This window comes from Haematobia irritans, chromosome 5 (assembly GCF_050003625.1).
Source record: "Haematobia irritans isolate KBUSLIRL chromosome 5, ASM5000362v1, whole genome shotgun sequence".
Taxonomy (NCBI): Eukaryota; Metazoa; Arthropoda; class Insecta; order Diptera; family Muscidae; genus Haematobia; species Haematobia irritans.
Genome location: NC_134401.1, coordinates 19,621,546 through 19,641,196, shown reverse-complemented (window position 1 = coordinate 19,641,196; position 19,651 = coordinate 19,621,546). Strand labels below are relative to the sequence as shown.

Below are 19,651 nucleotides of genomic sequence, written 5' to 3'. Positions count from 1 at the left end.
AAGAATATGTCTGTTTTGAGATACACTCGAGTAAAAAGAACAATTAAAAAACCGGATGAAATGCATTAAACCGTCTTATATGGCGCTATAGTATAACAATTTGAATTTACTTCAATTAAAATCAATTATACGCTCTCTATGCCTTTCGATTGTTGCAAATAAAATCTCTCATACGCTCCATAGTGTTTAGGAGATAGAAGTATTCATATGACACTCCCATATTCATTCTCTGAATTAAAAAGAATTTACCTACATCATATAGAGAATTAACGTAGAAAGAATCATGAGTTCGATCCCAGTTTCGACTTAACACCAAAATCTTTTCCAGCTATGAATAATGCAGGTCCTATTCTTGGCCGTGGGACACGGACGTTCGGAGTACCTGTCGCGAGTACATTCCAAAGCTCCAACATTAAAACCACTTTAAGATTATTTTTTTAATTAAAAAAATTGCTCCCTTTTTCTCATAATTATTGAACTGATATGCTTTTCAATATTATGGACAAAGTTATGTCAACTTTTTGTTTCAAAAATCCCCATCTTTTGATGCGTGAAGTCTCAAAAATAATCAAATTGATTTTAGAGGGAGATACTATCGCATATACGCTTTAACTAAAGATTTAATTAAAATCACGTATACGCAGTATTACACTTGCAGGCCATTGCAGAGTATGAATGGTATTTACCACAGTTGAATAAATCTCACTTATACGCTCCTATGGTCGATTGAATTAAAAGTACTTTTGATGCGCGAAGACTCCAAAATAATCGGAGATATTACACTCATACGCTCTAACTAACGATTTAATTAAAATCACGTATACGCAGTATTAAACTTGAAGGACATTGGAGCGTATGAATGATATTTACTACAGTTGAATAAATCTCACTCATACGCTCCTATGATGATTGAATTAAAAATAATTATACGTCCCACAGTTTCTAAAGTATTTTCAAGTTCATTTACAATTTTGTTTTTTTAATTTTCCAACATTTAATATAATATTATTAAAACGATTAATTAAATTATCATTACTCATTCATGCCATTTATATTATAATAATATTTATGTAAAGGTTTTTTTCTAATTAATAAAGATTTTTATTAGAAAATATTTCTTCTTTAATGTGTACATTCATTTATCATTTTTCTTCGAGTGTAGCAATGTCCTTATCATAAGTATTAGAATATCCAACAATAATACAGTACAACAACACCAACGAAAAATTGCATTTAAAATCCAAAAATCCTTTACACAACAGCTAGCAAAATCTAACCAAAACAAGGAAAAAAGAAAAACTAAATTTCTGAAAGCTTTTCTCTTGTTTTGAGAAAGTTTCTCGACAATTTTTGTTTTACCCCTAATATGATTATATATCTAATACTTCTCCTTCGTGTCCTTTAACCATGGACACTTGCCCCTTATCACGTTTTTTCTGGGCTATTTTTTTTTTTATCGGAGGCATGATGATGTTTCACTTGCCATAACAATATTTTCTACTCTTTCGCAGAGGATGCCATGGTGGTGGCGGCTAGGTGGTGGTGGATAAGAAAATGTGTGAAAATAATGTACTTATTTGGAATTTGCATAAAATTTTATTTTAATTTCGAAATGTAGATGTCTTGTTCATTTGCCTCATTTCTCTACTCATTTCTGGTGGGATGAACAATTTGCATTTGGTTTATGGTTTTATGCCAACCCACTCCCACAAATGGCAAGGAGCTGTTAGTGAAAGATTGCTGCAGTAGATTTCTGAGAGAACATACATTGAAATTAATGTGGAAATAATAATGATATATATATATATATATATATATATATATATATATATATATATATATATATATATATATATATATATATATATATATATATATATGTTTTGTGTATTAGTTTTTAAAATTGGTTTGGAAAATTACTATAGAACTAAACATAATTGCAAAAAAATATTTGTTGTGTACATATTATTGGATAATAATTTTGAAGAAAATGGAACAATAAATAATAGGAAGTAGGATTCTGATTTAGAAGACTACAATTTTAAAATATTTAAATACATTTCCTAGTGCCAAAGAATTGTATACTTTCTCTTCTCTCTATTTTGAGATTCAAAACTGCAGAGAAAAATATAAAATCAGCCGAAAAAGATTTTGAAATAAAATAGAGACCACAAACCAGCAACTACCCTGAGGTATACTTCAAACCAGCAAATACCCTTAGGTATATTTCAATTACTGTGGAGCCACCGTGGTGCAATGGTTAGCATGCCCGCCTTGTATATACAAGGTCGTGGGTTCGATTCCTGCTTCGACCGAACACCAAACATTTTTTCAGCGGCGGATTATCCCACCTCAGTAATGCTGGTGACACTTCTGAGGGTTTCAAAGCTTCTCTAATGGGTTCCCTGCAATGTGTAAGCCGTTCGAACTCGACTATAAAAAGGAGGTCCCTTGTTATTCAGCTTAACATGGAATCGTGCAGCACTCAGTGATAAGAGAGATGTTCACCAATGTGGTATCACAATGGACTGAATAGTCTAAGTGAGCCTGATACATCGGGCTGCCACCTAACCTACTTCAATTACTGTGCTTGGGTTCAATAACTTAATCCGCCTGAATTTGGAAATAGTGTAAATAATCTAGACCTATAGCCTAGAAGTCTCATCTACTATATCAAGAAATTTAAGTCATGAAAATCTTATTTTTTTTTTTGCAAAATACAAAAATTATACGTTATAAAGCTTCCTAACATTGAGTTCTTGGGATCGTATAAGTAATAGTAATTAAATAAAATTACTTATACGACCTATGGAACTGATGAAAATGAAACTTAAGAAATTATAAGAAATGTGACTTAGGAGGCTACAATTTAAAAAAAGTTTAAGCCATAAAAACCTTTTGTTTTTGGTAAATTACAAAACTGATAATACGTTATAAAGCTACATATCCTTGGGGTGCTTTGGATCGTATTAGTAATATTAATTAAATAAAATTACTTATACGGCCTATATTACTGGAAATAGTTTATGCGATCAAGAACCATTTAACAATAGATCATAGAGCGAATAATATTAAAATTTCTCCTGGAGACAAGACCTTGAACATAATCTCGATAAAAAGGGGTACAAGAATATAAATTATGTGTTAAAATTTTTTTTTTTATAATTATTCTTAAACATAAATATTTCTCTTTTTTGTCATTTCAGGTAAGTTTCATTTACGAAAATTCAAAATACTTGATGGAACCTATATCTGAGGTAAATTAGTAAAAAAAATAGATGAATTATTTTGTAGAACCAAATGAGAAAAATATTTACTTGTAAGAGAGAGAGAGAGAAAGAGAAAAATAATGATTCAAACTCAAAAAAGAAAAATATTTACTTGAAAGCGAAAGGAAAATTTTGAAGTTTTTACAAAAATATTTTTTATTATTTTTTTATATTTCACATATTTAAGGGAAAATAATAAATAGCTACAATAATTGATTCGATGGAACCAATATCCGAGGTAATTTAGTAAAAAATATATGAATTATATTTTCAGAAACAAATTATAAAACAGGGAGGGATTTTTTGAATTTTTTTACAAAAAAGATTTTTATTATATTTTTATTTTTTTTCACATATTTAAAGAAAATTAACAAATAGCTATAATAATTGATTCGATGGAACCAATATCTGAGGTTATTCAGTAGAAAAAAACTAGATGAATTATTTTTCAGAAACAAATTATAAACAGGGAGGAAATTTTTGAATTAAAAAAAAAATTATTATATTTTTATATTTCACATATTTAAAGAAAATTAACAAATAGCTACAATAATTGTTTCGATGGAACCAATATCTGAGATTATTCAGTAAAAAAAAAATTAGATGAATTATTTTTCAGAAACAAATTATAAACAGGGAGGGAATTTTCGAACTTTTTTACAAAAACATTTTTTATTATATTTTTATTTTTTCACATATTTAAAAAAATAACGCTTAGCTACTATAATAAGTTCGATGGTTGGAGGTAATTTAGTAAAAATAATTTAGATGAAATATTTTGCAGAAACAAATGAGGAAAAATATTTATATTTAAAAGGGAGGAAGAGAAAATTATTTTTCAAACCCAAAAAGAAAAATATTTAAAATTTTTTACAAACATATTTTTATTAGATTTTTATATTTCACATATTAGAAAAAAAAATTAACAAATGATTACAATAATTGAGATTACATAATTTTTAAATTTTTTTCCATTTTTATCCATGGCTTTGCCATTTTTTTTATCATTTAACATTTAAAGTTCGCCTTAAGTGTCATTTGTCGGTTATAATGCTCCCATATCTCACACATTGTAGGCAAAGCCAAGCATTTACATTCGATTGGATGTAGAGGCTGTGGTATAGCCTTTTTACACTCGGAAAAACTAGGATATGGAGTTTTACGTTTAACACAATCCAAAGGCTCACGTTTTATCCGGCAGTTTGGTGGTCGACGAGCCTGGCCACATTGTGGTAGTACAAAATTTGGACATTTCTTTTCGCTATCATCACACGTGGGTGGTTTACATGCCGTTTGGGGTCGTTTTTGTTTAGGACGTTTTTCCAATATGGGATATTTGATATTCTCAAAGGAGCATATTACCTTGGGTTTCACCAAAAGCTCTGGACATTCAGCCCAGGTTTGCTGATATTCACGTTTGGCTTTATCACTACGCCTATAGTAAAGTTTATCGAAACGTGGCAAAGCATCTGGACATATTTTACCACAACAGATATCGGGTATTTTCATTTTGATTTCCCGATCCTTGTCTGGCAATGGCTTGGGCATGGCTTGTTTTATGATATGGGTCTTCGATTTATAATTTGGATCACATGGGGCATTCTTAAAGCGTTCTCCACATTTTTCTTTGGGTTTTTGTTTGCAATCGTCCCTTGATTGAAAGCGTATTTGACAGCGTTTACATTCAAAGACTGGAGAAGAGGTTTTAAGGGAATTTTCAATTAAACGTCCAGGTTTTGCCAATAAATGACCCACACGACAAACGGCAGATATAGTTCTGAAAGCCATTTTAGCAATGGGAGATTTTTTCAAAGCAACTAAGAATTTCGCGTTAGTTTTAAGAAAATTAGAAGATTTTTTTCTTTTTAAAGGATACAGAAATGTTTTACTGAGAATTTTTTTTAGAATGAAAAGAAAATTGAAAAAATTATTTGATTTTATTTTTCAAAGTTGCTTTGCAGAAAGTTTTTTTTTTGGTAATTTAAATTGAATACAGTAGTCTTTTTTTGCATGAAAAATTTTGTTTTGCTATAGCTTTAAAAAAGAGGCATTGTTGAGAATACATTCTTCAGAGTGAAACGGTCTATCAGATACTAACTAGTCTTGTGTCGTTCCGGAACGAACTAGTTCCAATGAACGGTTCACTAAAAGGAACGACTGTCACTAGTTCCATCTCTTTTGTTCTCATCGTTCCTTTTGTCATTTAGTTTTATTTTCAATTTACGCTCCATCGTTCCTCGGATCGCAGTTTGATTTTTTTACTTCTGTTTGAGCTATTTGCCAATTTGGCGCGTATGTATTTAAATCATTGATTGATATGCTGCTATTTAATAGAATCATTAATTCCATCTCAGGCTCTTCACAAACGACAAAAAAATAGTAATTTCTTGCAATGAATAATTTTGCACAGAGTGTAGAATTATTCAATCCAAAAATCCATCCAAAGAGTTTGGCTTCCTGAATTTAGTTACTTCCTTAAATTTTCCATTCCTTTAATTTTTTTGAAGTAATTTCACTCAATTTTCCATATTTTTGTATCTTTCAATTGACCACGTACTTCGTTACACAAAGTAAACAAACAATGTAATGTTTGTCTTTAGTAGATGACAGCGATGACAAATATACAAATCCGGAACGAAAAGGAACGATGGAACGATTTGAAGGAACTAGTTCCTTTGTACAAAAGGAACGATGAGTCCGAATCACTATGGTGAACGATTTTGCCCAAAGGAATAAAAAGGCCTATTGAAGGAATAAAAAGGTTTAAAGGGATGGAAAAAGTATATTTTTATACCCTCCACCATAGGATGGGAGGTATATTAACTTTGTCATTCCGTTTGTAACACATCGAAATATTGCTCTAAGACCCCATAAAGTATATATATTCTGGGTCGTGGTGAAATTCTGAGTCGATCTGATCATGTCCGTCCGTCCGTCCGTCTGTTGAAATTACGATAACTTCCGAACGAAACAAGCTATCGACTTGAAACTTGGCACAAGTAGTTGTTATTGATGTAGGTCGGATGGTATTGCAAATGGCCCATATCGGTCTACTTTTACGTTTAGCCCCCATATAAACGGACCCCCAAATTTGGCTTGCGAGGCCTCTAAGAGAAGCAAATTTCATCCGATCCGGCTGAAATTTGGTACATGGTGTTAGTATATAGTCTCTAACAACCATGCAAAAATTGGTTCACATCGGTCCATAATTATATATAGCCCCCATATAAACCGATCCCCCGATTTGGCTTGCGGAGCCTCTAAGAGAAGCAAATTTTATCCGATCCGGCTGAAATTCGGTACATGGTGTTAGTATATGGTCTCTAACAACCATGCAAAAATTGGTCCACATCAGTCCATAATTATATATAGCCGCCATATAAACCTATCCACCGATTTGGCTTCCAGAGCCTCTAAGAGAAGAGAATTTCATCCGATCCGGCTGAAATTTGGTACATGATGTTAGTATATGGTCTCTAATGACCATGCAAAAATTGGTCCATATCGGTCCATAATTATATATAGCCCCCATATAACCGATCACCAGATTTGACCTCCGGAGCCTCTTGGAAGACCAAAATTCATCTGATTCAGTTGAAATTTGATACGTGATGTTAATATATGGCCTCAAACACCCATGCAAAAATTGGTCGATATCGGTCCATAATTATATATAGGCCCCACATAAAGCGATCCCCAGATTTGACCTCCGGAGCACCTTGGAAGAGAAAAATTCTTCCCATTCGGTTGAAATTTGGTACGTGATGTTAGTATAGGGTATCCAACAACCATGCAGGAATTGGTTCCTATCAGTCCATAATTATATATAGCTACCATATAAACCGATCGTCATATTTGACCTCCGGTGCCTTTTGGAGAAGCAAAATTCATCCGATCTGGTTGAAATTTGGTACGTGGTGGTAGTATATGATATTTAACAACCATGCCAAAAGTGGTCCATATCAGTCCATAATCATTTATAGCCCCCATATAAACCGATCCCGAGCTTTGGTTTTGTAGCCTCTTGGAGGAGCAAATTTCATCCGAGTGAGTTGAAATTTGTGGATGACTGTCTTTCGTAGAAGTTTCTACGCAATCCATGGTGGAGGGTACATAAGATTCGGCGTGGCCGAACTGACGGCCGTATATACTTGTTTATGGTGTTTTCTTACCTAAAAAAGTGCTTTGTATTCATTTTGTCTGTACAGAATGCGCATTTGTTACCAGCATTTGTTACTAACCTAACCTACCAGCAACCTAAAAAATACTATCATTTCGGAGGACAGAAAAGAATTCAAAGAAGGAAACAGGATAATTGCAACACTCTCGTTAGTTGGCAGTGCGGAAAACGAGAGCAATTCGAAGCCTTTTCGCACTTTTGCCTGTGTTTTTAGAAAAGAACCCAATTTGCCGAGTCCGAACGACGTTCCATATTGCAGTGAAACCACTTAGAGAAGTTTTGAAACAATCAGAAATGTCACCAGCATTACTGAGGTGAGATAATTCACCGCTGAAAAACTTTTTGGTGTTCGGTCGAAGCAGGAATCGAATCCACGACCTTGTGTATGCAAGACGGGCATGTTAACCATTGCACCACGGTGATAATGTATATTCTATAGGTCGGTAATTGTTTGCCCGTAATCTTATCCTCTTTTATAATTAAAAAAAAAATCCACATCTTTATTTTACATTCATTTTATTTATTACACATAAAATTTTAATAACTACATACAATTTGTTATCGAATCTCATAATAAAGTCCTTTCCACACAAAACTACGTAACAAAATCCCCAGGATCTTCTCTTAATATCTAGGACCTAACATTTTAGGTGGCCATGCTGGTACTGGTGGTGGTAGACCATATTTTAATTTCCTTCTCAGCTCAGCATACATTTCACATTTGGTACGTGTTGCAAGACATAAACATTCCGTAGGTCTTTTTGGTTTAGGACAAGGTCGACAACATTCGGAAAATGATGGATAAGGACAGCAACGTTTTTTACAATCCGAAGGACTAGGAGGATTTTTACAACTTGGTGGTGATCTTGCAGTGCGACAACAAGGCAATTTAAAACGTGGACACTTATTCATTTGATCTAGACAACATAAGGCCTTAAGTTTCCCAGCATCTAGAGGGCAAGCGGTGCGATTGCATTCTGCTTTGGGTCTCTTACAAAGGGGCGGAAGTTCTTCGCGATCATAACAGCAAATTTTCCTTTTTCTGATCTGTAATGGGGGGCATTCCACCCAGGTTTGTTGATATTCACGTTTCTCCTTATCTGTGGCACAATAATACAGGGTATCGAATCTCGGCAGCAACTCAGGGCATGGATTACCACAACATTCAGCTGGATATTCCCAAACCGATTTCAATGGTAATACATGACGATCCAATTTCAAATCTTTTTTCTCACACAGCTCACGTCTCTCGTAGCAGGGATCCCGTTTTAGACGCTCATTGTCACAGCACATGATATCGGGGTTCTTAGTAGGGAAATTGGGCTTACTTGGACTTTTGGCTTTTGTGCAATCCGGTTCTTTGGGTAGACAATCGAAGGCCTTGTTTTTACGATCCTTAAAATACATGTTACAGCCTTTTGGTTTGGTACAACCCCCACCACTACCACATCCCTTGGCATATGAACGAGAATTGAATGGTGTAAGGGATTTTCTCAAATTTTTCGCTACAATGGATTTGAGCATTTTGTGTTGAAAGTTCTTTATTTGATCTTTACAAAAGATAATTTTGTTGCTTCTTTGAATCTTAATTTTTTTGTGGAAAGTTTAATATTTTTTTTTAAATAATGAATGCAAATGAGTTATTCAAATTTTGAAAATTGAAAATTATTGAAACCAAAAGCAAAGCATGCTTTCAATTAATGTTTTTCTAAAACATTCTTTTTGTGAGGTATCTGGGTATTTCTGTATAGAAGATCTTATTTAGATGTTGTAAAGGTTGAAATACATACCATGCGTCAATCCGTGCGTTGATGGAAGGGTTGATTTTTTCTGTTTGCGGCAGACTATTCGAGCTTTTGATTTCAAAGAGAAATTTCAACTCTTCAATCATCGTACGCTTTGTACGCATTGAGCGCATGGTAACATAAGGTAGAATTACATACCATGCGTTCAATGCGTTAAATGCGTCCGATGATTGAATAGTTGAAATTTCACTTTGAAATCAAAAGCTCTACCGCAAACAGAATAAATCAACCCTTCCATCAACGTACAGATTGACGCATGTTGTGTAATTCAACCTATATGTAATTCTACCTTAAGACTTTTGTATCTGGTCCCACAACGTATTCATAAAAAAATTATTTTGCGCCTCTTTAACAGTTTGTAATCAGCAAATAGGTAGCATATGGTTAACGCTCTGGTAAATAGTACCTTTTTGTTCGTCATAATCTCCTTTAATTTTTTTCATAATTAACTTTTTTGCATAATGAACTTTTTCCTATAAAACAGTCCATAATGAATTTTCTTTCTATAGAAAAGTACACTATGAAATTTTTTTCTATGAAAACCCCATAATGACTTTTTTTCTATAAAACAGGCCATATTGAACTTTTTTCTATAAAAAATCTAAATCTTTTTTATAAAAAACGTCCATAATGAACTTTTTCTATAAACGGTCCATAATGATTTTTTTTCTATAAAAATGTTCATAATGAACTTTTCTCTACAAAAAAGTCCATAATGAACTTTTTTCCATAAAACAGTTCATAATGAACTTTTTTCTATAACAAAGCCTATAATGAACTTTTTTCTATAAAAAAGTCCATAATGAACTTTTTTCTATCAAAAAGTCCATAATGAACTTTTTTCTATAAGAATGTCCATAACGAACTTTTTTCTATAAAAAAGTCCATAATGAACTTTTTTCTATAAAAAAAATCCGTAATGAACTTTTTTCTACAAAAAGGTTCATAATGAACTTTTTCTACAAAAAAAAAATCCATAATGAACTTTTTTCTTTAAAAAAGACCGTAATTAACTTTTTCTAAAAAAAGTCTATAATTAAGTAGTTCAATAAAAACTCCATAATAAATATTTTTTTAATGCAAAAATATTTTTTTAATCAATAAGGAAATTTTTCTTTTAAAAATGCCATAATATTTTTTTTCTATAAAAAAGTTAAACAATTCAATAATAATTTTTTTGAAATCAATGAAAAAATTGTTCTTTTAAAACGTCCATAAAGAACTTTTTTTATAAAAATCGCCCATCATGAAAATTTTTCTATAAAAACGTTCGTAATGAACTTTTTTCTATAAAACAGTCCATAATGGACTTTTTTCTATAAAACATTCCATAATGAACTTTTTTCTATAAAACAGTCCATATTGAACTTTTTTCTATAGAAAAGTCCAGAATAACCTTTTTATAAAAAAAGTCCATAATGATATTGTTCTATAAAAAAGTCCATAGTGAACTTTTTTCTGTAACAAAGTTTATAATGAAATTTTTTCTATAAAAAGTCCATAATGAACTTTTTTTCTATAAAAATCCATAATGAACTTTTTTTCTATAGAAAATACATAATGATTTTTTTCTTAAAAAAAATATAATGGCTATTTTCCTATAAAACAGTCTATAATGACATTTTTTCTATAAAACAGTCCATATTGAACTTTTTTTTTATAAAAAATAAAACCAGAATAAGTTTTTTTTATAAAAAAACGTCCATAATGAAGTTTTTTCTACAAAAAAAGTCCATAATGATCTTTTCCTATAAAAATGTCCATAACTAACTTTTTTCTTTAAAAAAGTCCATAAAGAACTTTTTTCGATAACAAAGTCCATAATGAACCATTTTCTATAAAAGAGCCATTAATTAACTTTTTCTGTAAAAAATCGATAATGAAAATTTTTATGTAAAAAAGATCGTAGTAAACTTTTTTTTCTAAAAAAATTCCATAATTACATATTTTCAATAAAAAGTCCAAAAAATTATTTTTTATAAAAAATTCAATAATAATTTTTATAAAACTTTTTTCTATAACAAAGTCCATAATGAACCATTTTCTATAAAAAAGCTCTTAATTAACTTTTTCTGTAAAAAATCGATAATGAACTTTTTTCCGTAAAAAAGATGGTAGTAAACTTTTTTTCTAAAAAAATCCATAATACTTATTTTCAATAAAAAGTCCATAAAAATATTTTTTATAAAAAATTCAATAATATATTTTTTTTAAATCAATAGGGATTTTTTTTTTTAAATTCCATAATAAACCTTTTTATATAAAAATAGTCCATAATGAAAAGTCTATAAAAAACTCCATAATGAATTTGTTTCTATACAAAAATCTATAAAAAAGCAATAATGAAGTTTTTCTATGAAAAGTTCGTTCCCTATTGACTTTTTTATAGAAAGATTTCATTATTATTTTTTTATAGATTTTTTTTTTTTTTTTGAAAAAATCATTATGGAGTCTATTTTCCATTATTTTCTATTCCATAATGAACTTTTCATACAAAAAAGTTCATAATAAATATTTCATATAAAAAAAGTTCATAATGAACATTTCATATAAAAAAGTTCACAATGAACATTTTTTTTTATAAAAAATAATGAATCAGTCCGTAATTCTATAAAAAGTGTTTAATATTTTTTTGGTTTCTTAAAAAAAAATCCACAATGAACTTATTGGTATAGAAAAATTGTTCAATAAACTGAATGAACATTTTCCTATAAATAAGTCCAGGATGATTTTTTTTAACGACCACAAAAATTTTTTTACAAAAATATTTTTTTTTTGTCTATAAAAAACTTCACAACTAAATTTTCCCATTAAAAAATGTCCATAATGAAATTTTTCTATTAAAAAAAATGAAACTTTTCTATAAAAAGTCCATAATCAAAATTTTCCTACAAAAAGCCCATAATTATCTTTATAACCAAAAAATTAATGATGTATTTTTTTTTTTTATAAAAATGTCCACAATGAAATTTTTCTTTTAAAAAGTCCATAATCTATTTTTTTCTACAAAAAGTCCATAATTCACTTTTTTGTACAAAAAAGTCCACTATTAGCTTCCACAATGTACTTCTTTGTATAAAAAAAGTCTAGAATAATGTTTTTCCTATAGAAAACCACAAAAATTTCCATAAAGAACATAAAGAACTTTTTTTTGTTATAGATGGAATGAATGTAAAATTATCTATAAAAATTCCACAATGAAGTTTTCTCTCCAACAAATAGTTAAGAATTGAATTTGTTCTATAATGATATTCAAAACAAGTTTTTTTTCCTTCTTATAGAGAAAAATCCATAATGTTTTTTTTTTTCAAAAACGTCCATACTGAATAATGTTAAAAATGTTGTTTTTTTTTGTAGGATTTCGGGTGATCTGTTTTTTTTTTCTTTTTTTGAACATTTTTTGTACAAAAATTGCCTGATGAACTTTTTTCGAATATATTTTTTTTGTTTTTTGCTGTAAAAGAAAAATGTTCCTAATTAATTTTTCGATTTTTTTCTATAAAATACTCGACCCGTGAAATATTATCGGCCATATTTTTGTTCATTACCAAAGCTAATAGATGGATGGAATGAATGTAAAATTTTCTATAAAAATTCCACAATGAAGTTTTCTCTCCAAAAATAGTTCGTAATGGAAATTTTTCTATGATGATATTCAAAGAAAGATTTTTTTCTTTTTATAGAAAAAATCCATAACATTTTTTTTTATGCAAAACCGTCCATACTGAATAATGTTAAAAATGTTGTTTTTTTCTAAGGGATTTCGGGTGATCTTTTTTTCTTTTTTTTTGTGCAAAAACTGCCTGGTGAACTTTTTTCTAATATATATTTTTTATATATATATTTTTTTTTTGTTTTTTGCTGTAAAAGAAAAATGTTCCTAATTAATTTTTCGATTTTTTTCCTATAAAATACTCGACCCGTTGATATTATCCGCCATATTTTTGTCCATTACCAAAGCTAATATTGGAAATAAAACTAACGTTTAATGTTGACGTCTTCCTATGGTAATATTGGAAATTTTTCAAAACTAACGTGGACAACCAAAAAAAACTCCACTTATATCATTTGTCAAGACATAAATGGTATATACATTAGAGACAGACTCTCTAAGGAATTTCTAATACCAAAAATAAAAAACACAATGCAATTTCGAGGAGCATGTTAATTTAATTGAACATTTACAGAACAATGAAAATTAAATGCAATACAATTTGGCCATAACATCCACAGAGATCGAGGAAAAAAATACCAATGCGACCAAAATAAAAACAGTCAATTGGAGAAAATAAATAAACTATTAATCGTGGAATTGATCGTGGAATCGTGGAATTATCCAACGAAATTTGATTTGATGAAGTTTTAGTCTTCTTTTTATTGAAGATTTTTTGTCTTGTATGTGGAGTGTAACCCAATTTTTTGTCTAACAAAATCCATTCACATGCTATTGAATATCTTACGTATGTTTCTTTAAATATGGCTTATTTGGTTTTTTTCGGCAGGGGTAAGGAGACAGAAGAGAATTTGGTTATCTACAATTACGTTTATGTCTTGTTAACCCACCATGTTTGGTATTAAAACTAGCAAAACAATTCATTGAATTGTGGTCTCCTTAGGCTCTTAAGTTTTATTTTTGGGAAGTTTTCCAAACCATTTGTTGTTGATGGCGGCGGTGAGGGGTGAAGCGAAGTACTCCTTTGCGTACAATATGTTAATGATCTTTGAGATTAAACGTTTTGTATTTAAAATTCACTAAATGAGCTGAACAAGTTAACTGATCTAGAAATTGTCCAACACGTCCAACTTCCACCACCACCACAACTTCTGGCCTAAAATTGCCTTTGGCCAATGTGGTTTTATCAGTTAAGTCAGGGTGTTACATTTTGCTGTTTTTTTTTTTTTTGTTTTGCATCGTCGTCTTCTCTTGCAACTGTCACCTTGTCGATTAATTAAAATGTGAAAACATATCTCGGTCATGTTGATGGTGGTGATCAACCACAAACATGACCAAGTTAAGAAGGATTTAGAAAATTGCATTGAATATATCCAGCTGCGTTTAACATTTCAAATTATGTGTAATTTGAATTTTGGTGTCAAGAATGTGGTAATTTTGAGATAATCGTAAATGGGATAATTTTGCATAATATTGGCGAAGAAGTTGACGGAGTATGACAAGTATGAGAGGGTCTCAGATCTGTCGAAATTGAGCTTATATACCCTCCACAATGGATTTGAGTCCAAAAGCTTGGATTTAGAAAATCTTTATGTCTTCAAAAATCGAACGAAGCAAATTCTTAATCAATTTAAGTGTGCTGAGGTAAAATAGGGAAGATTAATCGAAAACTCGAATTATAAATGTTTCTGTCTTAGATATGCCAGTTTTCTATGCTAAAATGACAACTGAACCATGAACCCTGTTCTAGAAGGAGCTCTATCACCTTTACTTTGGAATTATCCGAAAAATCGAACAAAAAATTTTACAGTCGGATATTTTTCTATACCAAAATGAAAAATGCTCTAAAAGCAAGAAGTATTTCTATCACTGTCAATTTGAAATGTTGCTTTAAATAGTATCCGTGTGCTGAGCCAAAATAAGATGATTAATCGAAATATCGAACTAAAATGTGTTTCCACCTTCCAGCACCATCGCACTCAGTACGCGTTAGCAAAGTATGGTATTTTACCACATAAAAGCTACCAATCATCTCAAAAGCTACCGATCATCTCAAGACCGCGCTACCCCGGGAATGGGCCAAAATACCGCACAGGCACTTTCGTACGACATGTGATGGCTTTTCGGTCATATGAAGGGCATAATTTGTGTCATAGGTAGCCAATTCGATGAAATCTAAACTAATTCCAAAATTTGATGTTAAATCTGATAATTTTGCGTTTGAACAATGACGACGCTACGCTGGGAATCGACCAAAATACCGCACAGCTACTTTCGTACAACATGTGGTATCTTTGTCGGTCATATGAAGGGCATAATTTGTGCCATAGGTAGTTAATTCGATCAAATCTAAAGTGATTCTAAAATTTGATGTTAAATCTGACATTTTTGCGTTTGAACAATGAAATTAAAAAAAAAGTGAATAAAATATTGTGCTTTACTTTGTTGCGTTGCATATCAACCACCTTGAATGGTGTTGTCCTTCAGTTCAGCAACCAATTCGTAGCACAAATGTAGAAAATGTTCAACGAATGTCATTTTTGTATATGTCAGAAGCGTTTAGTGCTCCCATCCCATGCTTCTATTTTCTTTAGTTATAGTGGTCAACTAGATCCACTTAATAACGTTAATAACAAGAACGGAAAAATTCTGGAAAGAACTGCTGGGTTAAGTGGTTGTTGCAAACTCGTAGAACTTTTTTATAAAAATGAAATTTTGGAGATTTTTTATACCCTCCATCATAGGATGGGGGTATATTAACTTTGTCATTCCGTTTGTAACACATCGAAATATTGCTCTAAGACCCCATAAAGTAAAGGGTGATTTGTTAAGAGCTTGATAACTTTAAAAAAAAAAAAAACGCATAAAATTTGCAAAATCTCATCGGTTCTTTATTTGAAACGTTAGATTGGTCCATGACATTTACTTTTTGAAGATAATTTCATTTAAATGTTGACCGCGGCTGCGTCTTAGGTCCATTCGGAAAGTCCAATTTTGGGCAACTTTTTCGAGCATTTCGGCCGGAATAGCCCGAATTTCTTCGGAAATGTTGTCTTCCAAAGCTGGAATAGTTGCTGGCTTATTTCTGTAGACTTTAGACTTGACGTAGCCCCACAAAAAATAGTCTAAAGGCGTCAAATAGCATGATCTTGGTGGCCAACTTACCGGTCCATTTCTTGAGATGAATTGTTCTCCGAAGTTTTCCCTCAAAATGGCCATAGAATCGCGAGCTGTGTGGCATGTAGCGCCATCTTGTTGAAACCACATGTCAACCAAGTTCAGTTCTTCCATTTTTGGCAACAAAAAGTTTGTTAGCATCGAACGATAGCGATCGCCATTCACCGTAACGTTGCGTCCAACAGCATCTTTGAAAAAATACGGTCCAATGATTCCACCAGTGCATTTTTCGGGATGCATGGGCAGTTCTTGAACGGCTTCTGGTTGCTCTTCACTCCAAATGCGGCAATTTTGCTTATTTACGTAGCCATTCAACCAGAAATGAGCCTCATCGCTGAACAAAATTTGTCGATAAAAAAGCGGATTTTCTGCCAACTTTTCTAGGGCCCATTCACTGAAAATTCGACGTTGTGGCTCGTTAGTAAGTCTATTCATGATGAAATGTCAAAGCATACTGAGCATCTTTCTCTTTGACACCATGTCTGAAATCCCACGTGATCTGTCAAATACTAATGCATGAAAATCCTAACCTCAAAAGAATCACCCTTTATATATATTCTGGGTCGTGGTGAAATTCTGAGTCGATCTAAGCATGTCCGTCCGTCCGTCCGTCCGTCTGATGAAATCACGCTAACTTAAGAACGAAACAAGCTATCGACTTGAAACTTGGCACAAGTAGTTGTTATCGATGTAGGTCGGATGGTATTGAAAATGGTACTTTTACGTATAGCCCCCATATAAAGGGACCCTCAGATTTGGCTTGTGGAGCCTTTAACAGAAGCATATTTCATCCGATCCGGCTGAAATTTGGTATATGGTGTTGGTATATGGTCTCTAATAACCATGCAAAAATTGGTCCACATCGGTCCGTAATTATATATAGCCCCCATATAAACCGATCCCCAGATTTGGCTTGCGAAGCCTAAAAGAGAAGTAAATTTCATCCGATACGGCTGAAATTTGGTACATGGTGTTGGTATATGGTCTCTAACAAGCATGCAAAAATTGGTCCGTATCGGTCCTCAATTATATATAGGCCCCATATAAACCGATCCCCAGATTTGGCTTGTGGAGCCTCTAAGAGAAGCATATTTCATCCGATCCGGCTGAAATTTGGTACATGGTGTTGGTATATGGTCTCTAACAATCATGCAAAAATTGGTCCACATCGGTCTATAATTATTACAGCCCCCATATAAACAGATCCCCAGATTTGGCTTGCGGAGCCTCAAAGAGTAGCAAATTTCATCCGATCAGGCTGAAATTTGTTACACGGTGTTGGTATATGGTCTCTAACAACCATGCAAAAATTGGTCCACATCGGCCTATAATTATATATAGCCCCCATATAAACCGATACCCAGATTTGGCTTGCGGAGCCTCAAAGAGAAGCAAATTTCATCCGATCAGGCTGAATTTTGGTACATGATGTTGGTATATGGTCTCTAACAACCATGCAAAAATTGGTCCACATCAGTTCATAATTATATATAGCCCCCATATAAACCGATCCCCAGATTTGGCTTGCGAAGTCTCCAAGAGAAGCAAATTTCATCCAATCCGGTTGTAATTTGGAACATGGTGTTAGTATATGATATTTAACAACCGTGCCAGAATTGGTCCATATCGGTCCATAATTATATATAGCCCCCATATAAAACGTTCTCCAGATTTGACCTCCGGAGCCTCTTGGAGGAGCAAAATTCATTCGATCCGGTTCAAATTAGGAACGTGGTGTTAGTATATAGTCGCTAACAACCATACCAAAATAGGTCCAATCACACAAAAATTGGTCCATATCGGTTCATAATCATGGTTGCCACTAGAGCCAAAAATAATCTACCAAAATTTTATTTCTATAGAAAATTTTGTCAAAATTTTATTTCTATAGAAAATGTTGTCAAAATTTTATTCTATAGAAATTTTTTTTTCAAATTTTATTCGGTTCATAATCATGGTTGCCACTCAAGCCAAAAATAATCTACCAAGATTTTATTTCTATAGAAAATTTTGTCAAAAGTTTATTTCTATAGAAATTTTTGTCAAAATTTTATTTTTGTAGAAATTTTGTGAAAATTTTCTTTCTATAGAAAATTTTTATTTCTATAAAAAATTTTGTGAAAATTTTATTTCTATAGACAATTTTATTAAAATTTTATTTCTGTAGAAAATTTTGTCAAAATTTTATGTCTACTTTGTCAAACTGAATTATATACGTATTGGATCGATCTTTTTTGATTTAATATATACCACGTATGGACTTACATACAATTTAGAAGACGGTGTTAGGAGGTTTTAAGATACCTTGCCATCGGCAAGCGTTACCGCAACTTAAGTAATTCGATTGTGGATGGCAGTGTTTAGAAGAAGTTTCTACGCAATCCATGAGGGAGGGTACATAAGTTTCGGCCTGGCCGAACTTACTGCCGTATATACTTGTTTTTTTTATAGAAATGAAATGTTGACAAAAATTTTTTATGGGTATAAAATATCGTAAAAATTGCCAATAAATAAAAAAAATTAAATTATGCAAAAATTTCCTATAAAAAAAAAATTTTGTCAAAAGTTTCTCAGAAATTAAGTTACAATTAATTATTAATTGTAACTTAATAATTAATTACAAAAGCGTTCTGAAGAAATAAAAAAAAATTGCAAAATTTTTCTATAGAAATAAATTTTTGGCAAAATTTTCTTTAGAAATGCAATTTTTACAAAAATTTTCTATAGAAATTAAGTTTTGCAAAATATTTTAATAGAAATACAATTTTGACATACATTTTCTAAGGAAATAAAATTTTGAAAAACATTTTTTATAGAAATAAACTTTTGCAATATATTTCAATAGATATAACAATTTTGTACATTTTTTTTTATAGAACTAAAATTTTGCAGATATTTTTTATAGGTATAAAATATCGTATACATTTTCCATAAAAATAAAATGTTGCACAAATGTTCTTTGAAAATAAAAATTTTGCAAAAATTTTCTATAAAATAAAATCGTGAAAACATTTTCTATAGAAATAAAATGCTGACAAAAACTTTATAAAAATGAAACTAAACTAACAAAAATTTTGCAGAATTTTTTTAGGAATAAAATTTCGTACAAATTTTCTATATAAATATAATTTTGCAAAAATTTTCTATACAAATAAAATTGTGCAAAAATTTTCTAGAGAAATAAAATTTTGCAAAAATTGTCTAAAGAAGCATTGGCAAGCATTTTTTTTTATAGAAATACAATTTTGACAAACATTTTGTAAAATATTTTGCAAAATATTTCCATAGAAATTAAAACTTTATAAAATTTTTTATAGAACTAAAATTTTGCAGAAATTTTTTATAGGTACAAAATATCGTAAAAATTTTCCATAAAACTTTTATCAAAAATTAAAAATAAGACAACAGAATTAACAACTTTACAAAATGTTTTATAAAGGGTGATTTGTTAAGAGCTTGATAACTTTTTTTTTTAAAAAAACGCATAAAATTTGCAAAATCTCATCGGTTCTTTATTTGAAACGTTAGATTGGTCCATGACATTTAC

The 19,651-nt window shown here is 31.1% G+C and overlaps 3 protein-coding genes across 6 annotated transcripts in view; 1 reads left to right on the top strand and 2 right to left on the bottom strand.

Annotated features, from left to right (window-relative positions):
- pdm3 (POU-domain protein pdm3) overlaps positions 1-19,651 on the top strand; it is a 437,278-nt gene that overhangs the window by 301,740 nt on the left and 115,887 nt on the right. The window lies entirely within an intron of this gene.
- Positions 4,129-5,181, bottom strand: LOC142238165 (uncharacterized). The gene has a single exon (XM_075309730.1). The coding sequence runs from the start codon at positions 5,055-5,057 to the stop codon at positions 4,278-4,280; it is 780 nt and encodes a 259-aa protein (XP_075165845.1). The 5' UTR covers positions 5,058-5,181; the 3' UTR covers positions 4,129-4,277.
- Positions 7,949-9,108, bottom strand: LOC142238163 (uncharacterized). Its single transcript, XM_075309729.1, has one exon. The coding sequence runs from the start codon at positions 8,971-8,973 to the stop codon at positions 8,074-8,076; it is 900 nt and encodes a 299-aa protein (XP_075165844.1). The 5' UTR covers positions 8,974-9,108; the 3' UTR covers positions 7,949-8,073.